The sequence below is a fragment of the Vanellus vanellus genome, assembly GCF_965231255.1.
Source record: "Vanellus vanellus genome assembly, chromosome: 1".
Taxonomy (NCBI): Eukaryota; Metazoa; Chordata; class Aves; order Charadriiformes; family Charadriidae; genus Vanellus; species Vanellus vanellus.
Window position 1 is genome coordinate 79346712 of NC_138905.1, and position 13046 is coordinate 79359757.

General features: G+C 40.7%; 1 protein-coding gene across 1 annotated transcript in view; it reads left to right on the plus strand.

Annotated features, from left to right (window-relative positions):
* The first annotated feature begins 11408 nt into the window (after window positions 1–11408).
* The window catches only part of FBLN1 (fibulin 1), an 82585-nt gene continuing 80947 nt past the window's right edge, over window positions 11409–13046 (plus strand). The window contains exon 1 of the mRNA XM_082485801.1: window positions 11409–11710. Coding sequence (XP_082341927.1) covers window positions 11635–11710 — 76 coding nt within the window. The 5' untranslated portion in view covers window positions 11409–11634. The remainder of the gene's footprint in view (window positions 11711–13046) is intronic.

Below are 13046 nucleotides of genomic sequence, written 5' to 3' on the forward strand. Positions count from 1 at the left end.
AAACATCAGAAGTTAAGAAACAGGTTGCTTGCTTTGAGAAACAAAGTACTTTGCTTAATTAATTTATTTTTCAACCTGTGCATATGCCAAACCTATGGATAGAAAGTACATTTTTACATGGTATATCATATATTGCAAACACTAAGAGCATTTAGAAAGACCTGTACTAATGCAATTTTCCTGTTTAAATGTATCCTCTGTGTTTTGCGTGGTATTAGTTAAAGCTTATTATCATACAAACTAAATGAAAGAGCCTAGTGAAATAGGCAGTTGTCAGATCCCACATGATGAATTGTAACTTCAGGCATCTCTGTTTAAATCTCTCTGCTAACCTGTTCCCAATTAGTGACATCTGGGACCAGATTTTCTTTTATTTGAAGCAGAGGCTTTAAGAAGTTTTGTCTCTGGAAAAAAAAAAAAGACATAAAAAAAGGAGACGGGAAATGTAATAACAGAAAGAACTTTAAATCCAAGTCCTATATATGATTTTACAAGCAGTGTCAGAATATTTTTAAGTATTACAGCTAAGTGTAGTGCTTTATACCATGATGCGTTAAAGGTCTGATTGGTATTTTTCCAAGTCTTAAGTTTCAAAACTTTGGCTAGGATTTCTTAAAAGGCTTTTCTTTTTCTTTATTTTTAATAAAGAGATGAACTAAAATATCTTTGAAGAAACAGTAGTAAACTTCCTATACTACATATGACATACAGAAATATGTAGGATACTACACCTTTTTTCTAATATTTGGAAATCCTCTTCTGTTGTAAATTGGCACAGTTTTGTTGAAATGAGTGGAGCCACAAGGATTTACACAGTTGAGAATCTTGACACATATATATTTATACTTGCTTTGCAATTTTGGTTATGATATCACTTCTGTTTTTCTTCATGCCATGGATGACTTTTCAGACTATGCATCTGTTCAGTCTTTCCCTGAAATTGCGGCTGGAGTACAGGAGTCCTGAGGCAAAAACATCTAACTTACTGAAGTGTACGAATTGTCTTTTAAACAAGAATTCTTAATTTTCAGAGGCACTAAACATTAACCTCCTGTGGAAATAGGGATGTGTTGATCCAAAAACCAGGCCAGAATGAAAATGCATGCATATATATGTATAAAAATACACAAACAAGCAAAGAAATACATGCTCAAACTTAGCATTTTTGTGGTGTTTCACAAACAATTAAGGGTGCTTTTCATATGTGTTAGTGTTCAAAGAGAAGGTGATATTTTAAGTAAATTTAAGTATTTTTGTGTGTGTGTCCCAGAAAATACATATCCTGTTCTTGTGATAACTAAGACTGCTTAAACAATTCATTGTATAAATGTAACTATACCTGCTATAGTGACAGCTCCAATCCCACATTGCAAAGGAAACGTCAGTCCAGTGTCCTATGTACAATGGAAAACAGCTATTCCTTTTACTTTTATTTCAGTCCTCTGAAGTAGAGAGGAGCACCATGAAAATGCCTCCAAATAAAATACAACCTGGGGGGTAAATGGGAATGCCAAAGCCAAAAGTGGTACAAACTGAGTAAAATGCAAGACAAGCTCACTCATATTAAAAAAAAAAAAAAAAAAAAAAGGTATACATTTTGAACAGTGTCACATGGGACACAGAGAGGTAGACAGACCGAAATCATTATGTGTGTATTCTGGTTCTCAAGCGGTATAAGGCCTTTGCAGTCATAATGTATAACTTAAAATTGCTGCAGGCTGCTGTATGTGTTGCTCAGCTGTGTCTGTTAATAAGAAAGAGATTGTAAACAAGACCTTTTTGCATTACTCTGAACAGAACAAAGGAACTTTAAAGTGACTTTATTAATCAGTGTGTCACAAAAGCAGATAGTAACTGTGGCATACAATGGTTCCATGACAGGCAAAGCAAACATCAAAATGACTCTAAAGAAAAAAAGAAAAAAAAAAAGGCAAAACCCCAAAGACTACCAGGTATGAAATAATTAAAACAACAGCCTGAGATGGAGGAAAAGCACAAATGACTTGTTCTTTGGCTGTATTCTTAAATGTAAGCTTTATAGACGGTTCTTCAGAGATATGATAGAAGCCTTCTCTAGGACCTCTATTAGTTAAAGAAAATTAATTTTAAGAAGAGGTATTTTGAGGTTCTGTCATCATATTTCTGGATGTAAGGGGACATAAGACCATACAAAACCATTTAGAAAATACTGTGAACTGTCAAAGTAAGCTTGAAAGAACCCATGCTGAAAGCAGTATAAAGGCTGATAAAGTCTTTCTGATATGTACTTTTTTGACTTTTCTATCTTGCTAGCATAATAGTGAGGACTGTATACAGTCACATACACAATTAAGTCTCATGTCCATCCTGGCTGTGCTCTTAAGACCAGACTTGTCCTTCCAGCAAGAAAGATCTCTAGTTAATCTTCCATCTCAAAAGCCCTCAATCTGATAAGAAGCTGTTAGCAATTTTGACGGCTTAAAGCTCAAGTATTTTAACTGGCGTCTAAGGCAAATATTAAGTATATTGTATAAGGAGGAGTCATGGAATGTAGAGAGAACAGATGAAAAGGGTTCTTTAGCCCATCATCGAAAAAGGGTTTCCCCTTGTTTTTTATTGACGGGAACAAGTCTTACAACACTCCAATAGAAGTATTACCATTTACTTCGGTGGTAGTTACCTGCAAAGTTATAGCTATTCTTAGCTTTGTTGGTTCAGAGCGAGCAATCAAATTTCTTTCACCTAGGAACAGAACAACAATACTTTAACATCTATTGGAAAACTTCCCAGAGTTCAAAAGAAAAATTAATCTAAGTGGCTAGAAAGTCTTATCAAGGGAACACAGAAATTTATTCAATGACCACTAACATCTATCTGCATTCAGTGTGTTTAGCAAAGCACTGTAAATATGAAAGATCCTCAGTATATTATTATAGAGAACTTTCCATGGTTGGGTTTTTAGGGGGCTTGTTGCACTATGACAATGGTGCTGGATTTTCTGTTACGTGTTGAATGCAGGGTTTCTCGTTATCTACCTGGTGACAGTTCGGGACCCAGCTTTCAATCCTTTTGTAGTGGTCAGGGAATGGGCAGAATGAAGTTGCACACAATGCATCATACGAAATATAATGCAACCAAACCAGTTGTGTTTGTAATGTATAGCTAAGTAGTAGAATATGCAGTGTAAAGTCCTGTTATGATTGATACTAATGCCCTGGCTTCAGTAAATGAAGCAAACAAAATGTTTTTGGCTTTTGATATGGCTGCTGCTAGGTGGAAGATATCTGAGGAGCAAGGCACCTTATAACTAAATGAGTATAGAAATTTCAGTAGATTACTGAAGTAAATTGCGAAGTGTTGGATGGAAGGTGTGCAAGTATTATCTGTATGTCTCCATACTTTGTGCATATATGTCCTTTAAGTGCTTTTTTTTTTCTATTCACAGCCATCTTTATATTTTGATGCGAACAAGCAAGCTGAAACATACCAAGCATAGTAATGAATGGTCTGGTGCAAACATATATTTAAATCAGCCTTTATTCTGATAGCTTCAGGAGATACAAAATAATATACTAATATTTCACCAAATTTCATATATTTTAGTGTATTTATAATGAAATCTTGGACCAGAGGGCAAAACACTTCATCAGCGTTCATTTAAGAAACATGAGTTTCCTTCTGGAACTAAGAATGAATTTTTTAATTTCTATGAAAGCAAAACTGTCAGTGAAACCATTGGAAGATGTAAGTCTGCATAGATGCTTTCACTTATGAAGTGAGAAGGTTTGTTTTACTCCAGGGTAAAAGTTTGGGGATAATTTATGATGCTAGTTTTGTCTTAAGGATTTGGCAAATTCTCAAGAATAACAGCCTTAGTAATTGTACAAGGTCAGTTCAACTTGCAAGCAGTCTGGATCGTGGTCTTAACAGAGGCAGGTCAGTTTCTTAGGCAATCTGGATTTTCCTTGTAGGGAAGAGTTAACAGCAGTATTGGCCCCACTGAAGTCCATGGGAATTTTGCCAATGATTTCTGTAGAGCCAAGATTTCATTCGTTTTTAGCAGAGCTATTAAATACAGTATATTGCATAAACTGAAGGAAAAAGTGAAAGCTACAAATAAAGTAAGTTCTTTTTCTGGATTCATGTTAATGATTCTGCAAATGCTTTTCTTACTAGCTATGCTTTATGAGAGTTAAGACACAATTTATATTACTCCCGAATACACCTATTTAATGGGAAATCTAAAACCTTGAAAGAATCCTGTTTTCTGACTTGCAGTGAAGCTATTAGTTATATGCACAAGTTAGATCCTCATAATGACTGGCCTGTATGTTTGTGGAACATTTCAAAAGTAAAGTACAAATTATGGAATAACTATCAAAGCAAATGTATATATCTGCTATTCAGCTGGAAATTTGGCTGTCTGTACTGTTCTAAGTTTAGAGAAAAGAATATGAGAGCTATTCTGAACACTAACATTATTCTAATATAGACGACTATATAGGTTCTGCTTTTAAACACAGGAAATAGAAGTTAAGCTAAAATTGGCCTAAATTACTTCATACCACATTCACGGGAAGTGAATGCCTCAAGGTTGCTAGTTTATAACAGCTAACTCTTATGCAGCTTGTTTAATTTTATGGAGCTCAAAACATTTTACAAATCAGGTTATTCTCATAGATAAAATGAGGCACAGAGAGGTAAAGTGTCTTGCCAAAAGACATCTCATAAGCCAGAGAGAGCGAGCTGGAAACAGAACCTCTGTTCAAGACTGCTCAAACTTGCTGTTTAGCAGGCCACATTTCTCCCTGATAATTAATTCCTAAATAGTTAGGACTTGCGGGGGGTGGGGGTAATTTTTGAGAGGTGACTGAGCATGTGTTTTCTTCCTCCCTTTGGTGTAAGTTGCTGCTGTCTGTCTCTCACATCCTCTTTTTTATACATTGCACTAGGGACTGATCTTCCCTCTCATAGGAATATCTCATTGACCCAGTCCCAAACTCTATGACTAGATCTAAGAACAGTTGTGAGATCACAGTTGAAAGAAATAAGAGTGGGAGAAAAGGGCTTTCTGGAATAAAAAGGGTAGTACAGGGCTGGTTGGTTCGAGTGTTTTTTTGATGGAACCTAAATTCTGTTGCTAGCTCTGCTTTAAGAGCTCAACCAGGAGCTAAAAAAGGAACGTCAGAGTAGTACCTGACACACAGAAAACTCATTTTTCATGCAAAACTTAAATTATACTCCAGCTCTTCTCCAAAGCCTCTGAGACAGTCTTCTCAGTCTCCTTATCTACGTGGGCTGTGGCTAATGAAATGAAATGAAGATGTCTGCCCTGAGACCTGGGAGCCACAGGGTATGTGCAGCACGGAACAGCTTAACCCATTATGCTAATCTGGTTATTTTTCCTTTTGCAGCTGTCCAAAGATATTCTGATCCATCCACCCTTCCAGTTAAGAGCCCGTGTCTACCAACTTCATGTATCCCAGATGTCAGCCAGTTTCTTCAGGATTGTGCCAGAAAATATGGTAAGTTTATAATACTTTTCTTCCAAACAGTTTGCTACACTACAGTAACTTTTAAATTAATTTGTATTAAGGTGCCCTCCCATAGCCACCACTCTGAATTGTGTAAGCATTGTGTAAATGCAAGCCCTACTCCCTGTGTGTAATATTATTAACATGTGTTTGTAGAATCAGGCCACCAAAGATGATCTTAGGTTCCTGGGACAAAGATATTACAGCCCAAGGCTTTATAGTCTAAAAGATGTGGTACATGAGTAAATAAAGTTTGGGAAACTCTGTTAAAGAAACTGAGCCTGAGGAAAAGAACAGAGGCTATCTACGAGGATGAGGGAAAAGGAGGAAACCCAGTATACATGAATTTGTTGTAGAGCTTTATCAGTGTTCATACTCTTTCTGCTGACTGTCTGCTTATATTATACTGAGTTTAAATCGCAGTTTTTACTGGTAAGATAAAAGTTTTCTGGCAGGCTGGGACTGTTTGCAGATGGATAGAATGGCTTCTCTATTAGACTTATGCAAAAACATTTGTAAATAATACAGCAAATTCATAAAACAATAATGAAATAGCACTGAATGAAGCAGATTTTAGGTAACCATGAGGAAGCATAGCAAACTGTGTGTTCCTGATTTTAAGCTATTAGATACAACAGACTCTGGAATCTTATTTATGCAAACCTGAAATGTCTTATATTCACTTGTATATTTTCTCTTTTCCAAAGATCATTTGGTCACATACTTTAATATTATTTTTGTTTGACAGGGATGGAGCTCAGATTTATCAGGGATGTCAGGAAGGGAAATGGCCTTTTGCCAGAATAGCCATTTACTTTATTGATGGCTTTCCCCCACCCTTTATAATGAGATTTTATTTTTGTTTGAACAGTGAAAATAACCATTGGTACAGATGCTAATTGACAAATTTAAGAGTCACCCTCTGAGAGCTTGCAGCTAAAATAATGACTGATCCCTGCTGTTGTTAGATTCGTGGAGGCCCCAGGCAGAGTCTAAGGCAGATGCCATTGTCCCCTCCAAACCATGTGTGCATGACTCACACTGTTCTCCAGCTTATCCAAATGGAGCCCAGCCTTCCTAGGTCTCAGGTCCTGGAAAACACCTTGCCTATTCACACATAAGACTAGCTCTGCCTGCAGTGACATGAGAGAGTCTAGAAAGGGAAAGGAAATTTATGGGACGGGAGAGATCTGAGAGACTGGGAGGATACATCTCTAGAAGGAGAGGCAGGAAATACCCCATGAATGTCAGACTGAGTTATTCCTGAATTCTACAAGTAATGCCACAAGGGAAATGACATGGATCATCAAAGCATTCCTTTATGCCCAAATAAACTCCTCCTTGTCTTAGAAGCAGACCCTATACATATTAATAGAAAACCAGTGTGTGTTTAGAGTGTCCAAGATAGCTATATATATATTTTTTAATCAGACAGGAAAGAAAAGAAAATGTAGGCAACACTTACAAAATGGATACAAACTCCAAAATGGGTAAAAAAATCTAAATGCTTAGAAGCAATTATGTTGAAAAGGGCTTAGGGTTATGAGTCGCAGTCTGGAATATTTACCTGATCCATGCAAAGAGGAAAAAAATGTTCAGAGATTAATGTACAGTGAAAGGCTTTGTCTGTACAAGGAAAGCTCTATAAAGTAAGACAAGCCTTTTCTACTGGTCTTTAGGTATTTGAAGCATAGAGCCCAGGTAGATGCCCTGGTTTGGATACAAGCATCTGTAATGCTACCTGTATGGTACAAGCAGCTTGGGCTATTGGCATCCACTTAATTATATATGTGCATATATGTAATATTACTTATATATGTACTTATATATGTGTAATATTATTTATATAAAGAGCAGTCCAAATTTAGGATAGTTATACATTTCATCTGACATTGTAATTATTCAGGAAGGAGTCCTGAGCCAGCTTCTCTGCCTGACTTTAACTACCAGATGACATCATAAGCCAGATGGCATAAAGTCAGTGGCTAGGTCAGCCTTCTTGACTAGTCTCAGAGGCACAGTTTCATACACACTAGGAAACAGAGGAGGCTCTCACTCCTCCCGTCTTCCCTTGCTTAACTAGGGCCTGGCACCATTAAGGCTGGTATCCATTTGGTGTGGACAGTCAGTAGTTTGTGATCTGGGAAAGAAGATGAGCCTGTGGTGTGGGGGAGAAACTGGCTATCTAAGGGGAGGTTTTATTCCAAGCTAATCCCTGACAAGGAGATGTTAGGTGCCTATGAAGTGTCCACAAGCCACACTACCCTAAGGAGCTTTGATGGTCACTGATGATGCACAAAGCACTGAGTACATAGTGACAGTAACTTCAACATAAGTACAAGTCCAGAGATATATTAAAAACTGAACTAGATTGATTTAGACTCAAAATAAGCAACAAATTGTTATCTGTAATACCATTACAGTTTCAGAAAATAACCAAGGATTATGGTGCATCCGTCTCTGAAAACTCTGATAAGGTTTTTTGTGAAAGGTGTGTTCTAGTTCAATCAGAAAACCTGCCCATACTATTCAGAAGGATGGGCAAGATAGCCAGAATGGTGTCCATAAACCTTAAAAATCCATTTCCAATATTAAGATGCTAAAACCTAAAAATTTCCCAAACTTCCAATATTAAAATGATTATGTGGCACAGTTGTTGCCACATGTCTTGGACAGAGGCCTTCCTGATTATTCTAATTATTTTTTAATTCATAAAAGATTCAAGTAGCGTTTTCTCCAGGAAAAAAGTCAAGTGCCAATTGTATTTTGCACATACTAGTGTCTGGAGTTAAGCTGGGTGGATTATTTGTATGACCATAGCTATGGATTTGCCTACTGTAGGCAGTAGGCCTACAGTAGGAGATGGTAAGATCCACTCAGCCTTTTCTTAATCCTTGTGTGTCCATAGCAGTCAGTGAAGTCCTCTTCTATTAAGAAAGAAAGAGGCCTTTTTATGCATCTTTGGTGTGGAATGTTACTTTAAGGAGAGCCAAAAAGTAGCTTCATTTTTTGCCATAGGGGCCAAGGAGTTTCCCTTCAAATGGGTGGATTTCATTTCTAGGTGAATGTATTTTCTTACTTGCAACATCCTTCCTGAAAACAGGGAAGATATAGCCATGTCTTTTCCCTCTCTTTTGCCCAACTTCTAGGACAGATGGGTGGAGGAAAAAAATATCAGGATTTGGGAGCTGCAGTACAGCTCCCAAACAGAGGAGCTGGGAGGCACAACAGCTGGGACTATGGGGCAGCTTTGTTCAGTAGGCAGAGGTTGATGTCCTTACATAGGCTTATTCAGTCCATCTCACGAATTCCCGTTCCCATGAAAACCAAGTAGCCAAATGACAACTGTGAACCTGCTGCCATAGATGGTAATGGATTTGTTAGAGTAATTCTAAATTCTTTGCCAGTTTACTTGCGTGTATCTACTCTCAACAAGACCCTTGGAAATGACTTGTTACGCTGTCATTACTCATTAATCTGAGCTTCTACAAATGATTTTTATTCTTCTGAAGTAAAAATAAAATCCTCATTAAAGAATTTGTTTGTTTTAAAAGCTACACAAAGGATTACAGGGCCTTTGCAAACAGATGTAAGAAAAAATGTGGTTATGCAAAATGTTCCCTCTCATAAGTCTTTACTTTCCGTTGACTTCCAGGAGCTTTGAATTGAGCCCAAAGTGCATGGCTTAGCTCACTACAAAGCTTGGGGTCAATAATTAGAATCACATGTACTCAAGGCCACTGAATCTGATTGTAGGTGAGCACTGATTTATTCTGGAAATGTGTATTAATGTTATGCAAAAAAACCCACCCCGAACCAAGGCAAACCCTATTATCAGATCTGCAGATGACCATAGCCATGATAGTTTCTAGAAATATTTCTTAAGCTGTTACTTGAATTTGCCTCATTTCTGGTAAACGGCTTGTGGTGGCAAACTAAACAGGAACAAAGAATTCTTACTCTGGAGTAAGAATGTCCACACATGGTGTTAATCAGGGTAACTCCATGTGTGGACAGGCTGTTACGTATGACTTTACACTGGTTTAGTCAAACTGGTGAACTTCTTTCTACCCACCGTTAAGCAATCAGGAGAGGGTTTAAAGTAAAGTGAAATAAGCCAATATTGAACTGAATCCAAGGTTTCTATAGAGGGTTTTCCACGGCTTCAGTACAAACTTCAGACAAGGTGTGATCTTTGTTAGCTGCCTCCTGCAGCTGTCTGATAGGTAAAAAATGGTAGCTTGGAGGTTGTGATGAAACACTGCCAAGGTCCCACTGTAACTGATGTAAGATCCTTGTAAACTGAGTTAGGGCATTTAAAGAAGACACAGAGATAGACGTGCACATGTAAAAAAAGGAAGCAAGAAATATCTCTAAATAAAATCAGCCTTCTATCCTCCTTCCCCTTTTCTAGCTGCCCCTTCCCAATAAAATAGAGGAAAAACCCCAAACAAACCAAAAAGAAACAGGAGTTGAAAAAAGATGACCTGGGCAGCATATGATAATGGCATTAAGAATATGGATAGGGGTCAGTTCTTTGATGTCTCTTCCTGCAGTAGAGTTAGGAGGCACCATCAGAAGGTTGGTGGAGCCAGGTTCAAAAGGAACAAAAGAAAATGGTGCTTCACACAGTCAGTGGTAGACCCATGAAACCTGTTACTAAAGGATATTTTGGATGGTAAAGGTTTACAAGAACTCATGGGGAGACAGGATAAATACCTGGAATAGAAATTCAGTGGGGGCTACTAAGTGCACAGAAACCACATTCCAATGCTCCAAACTCAAAGCAGCTGGAGGCTGGGAGAGTAGTTGGGAGAATTATCACATGTGTTTTCTGTGTTCATACTCTTCCTTTGGTGACCACTTATGATCATTGCTGAAAACAGGCTATTGGGCTAGTTGGACCCTTGGACGTATTGGCCATTTTTATGTTCTTGTGTAAGAAAAGAAAAGAGCAAGTAACCTGGTACAGAAGAGAACATGCACGCTTTCAACTCTTACTGCCTTAAGTACTTTTTCCAGTTGGACATTTTGAGGAGAGATATTAAAAAGTTGAGTTATGGAGTAGTTACAAGAAGGATAGCCCAATCAGAGTCCATGTGGCACAAGTACCAAGTAAACACAAAATAACTTCCAACTGTTTTTCTGAGTAAAACCGAGGGCAAAGTGTAGAGGGGTGACGAACTTTCCATTTGTTTCCATGTGTATTCGCTTGCAAATATCCCCCACATTATCTTAAGATCTTGGCAACAGCATAGGCAACTGGGTGCTTTCAACTCCAGCTCTTCCTTTGACCACTATCAGTGTTTGCGTTCCTGTTTAAATAAGATAAGGAGGTTAAAAAAAAAAAAAAAAGAGAGAGAGAAAAAAAAGATGGGAAGGGAGAGATAGAGCAGAGCTGTGTGCCTCATTTGGGTTGAAATTCTCATCCTAACTTTTGAAGAGGAGGGGGAGGAAAGAAGGGAATCTTTTTTCCAGTGAATTTCGTTGAAAGATTCTAGAATACCTCTCCTTTTAAAAATCCTTCTTATTGACAAAAATTGTGTTGGAGTAAAATCCACGGAAAGACCAAGAACAGGGGTTGAAAAATCTCCCCTCCAGAGGTTAAACCTTTCTTTCTCTTCTAGGTGGTTTCTTTTGTTTTGTTTTTCTTTGCTTCGCCTTTTGTTTGTGGCTTTCTCCTACTTGGCACCGAGAGAAGTCGCTGCATTTCTCCTTCACGGAACCAGTCACGCCGTCCCTAGGTTCACGCTGAGTAGATCTGTAAAGTTTTCCGAGCTAAAGGGAGTCACTTTTACAGCGTGCGTGGGGGTGGCGGGCAGAGAGGTTAGGGGTATCCGAACCAACAGGGTCTCTGCCTCCGAGCGGCGGCGGCTCTGTTCTGCTGAGCACTTGCAGGCTGTGTAATTAACCGGGTAGGCAGTGAATTAAATCTTTGTAAAGCCCACTGAGTGGGGGGTTCCTGCAAGCTCTTTTCCAACCGGTCTCAGGCGGCTGGGATAACATCAGAAACAGCAGCAGCAGCAGCGAGGAGAAAGGGGGGAGCCCGCTGGACGCCGCAGGAGAGCCAAGCCCCCGCTCGGTGCGAGCGCTCCCGTCGGCGGGGAGCTGCGGGCGGCCGATGGACAACCACCGCGGGGCCCTGCCGCTGCGGCTGCTCTTGCTCCTGGCGCTGGTGCCTTCGCTCCGGGGCCAAGGTAAGTGCGGGGGAGCGGCGCCGAGCCCAGCCGGTCGGCGGGCGGGCGGCCGCCGCGCCGCGCTCCCCCCTTCGCGCCGGCGGCCGCGGGCCCGGCTGTGCCCCCGGGGCTAAGCGGCGTGGGGTCCCGGGGTCCCCTAGTGTGTGTGTGTGTCGTTCCCCCCCCCGTGCCTCTGGACGTCCCGGGCAGGCTTTAAAGCGGCGCTGCCACGTTCAAGTGAGCAGAAAGGCGTGGCGTGCACCGGCTCCGTTGCGGCCGCCCGCTGCCACCGTCGGCTCCCGCTCCCCCCCCCCGCCCCGACCCCGTCCCGGGGCCGCTGCCACCCGAGCAGGTTAGCGCTGCTGCGGAGGGTCGATAAGCTCCGCCAGGACGGACTTTGCCGCTGGGAGTTGGTGAGTCGATCCGTCGCGGGGCCGGGCTGCGCTCTCCGCCCGGTACTCCCCCCCGGGGCCGGGTGACCGCCCGGGGGCTCCTAGCGGCAGGGCCGGCTGGACCAGCGGGTACGGCTCCGGGGCTTCTGCAGCTCGGTGTCCCGGGAATTGCGATATGTCGGGGCTGTGGGCGCTGCCGCCCGCCGCAACAAAGGCACCCGGTGGTGGGCGTCGGGTTAGATAGCACGGGGCGGAGGTGATGTGTCCCGACATCGGCGGTCGGGAGAGGTGTCAGGACTGATCTGCTGGGGACTGAATTATGCCACCCCCAAAATGGGAAACGGGACCAGCAGTTACTTGAAATCTCAGGGGAGCAGGAAGAATAGCGAAGCGGAGGGTGCAGGCTTTCTGAAGAGCAGATGTGAAACGTTTATGAATGGTATTGTGCGATGTGGTGGCTTTTGGGATTAGGGATCTGGATAAGGGCCATGAGACTCCCTTTCCATACTGTGCATTTTTTTCCTGTTCTCTTAATACTATATAAAAAGATGACATTAATTTGATTTAATTCAGTGTAGTAATCCAATGCAAATGGAACTGGTAAGATATGACAAAGAAACTACTTTTCATATGGTGATAATGAATTTATCATAGCTAACAGATAAGCGACTTTTTCTATTAGAGTAACCCCAAGGGGGCCATTCAGAGTTGAGGCTTGATTATGCCATACTCCAGGCAAACATTTACAAACATGTGGTCTCTGGCCTAGGCCTAACAATGGCAGACAAAAGCCAGTGAAGTAAATTATTTGTTACTATCACAGTATTTTGGCTCTTAGATTTTCATGTAGCAGAGCACTTGTCACAGATATCCTTCAAAATATTTGCTTTTGATAGAATGATGTTAGCCACTCCTTTTAAAGAAGGAGGAACAGAATAAAGAAGGTTGGAAAAGCAACATTTTGT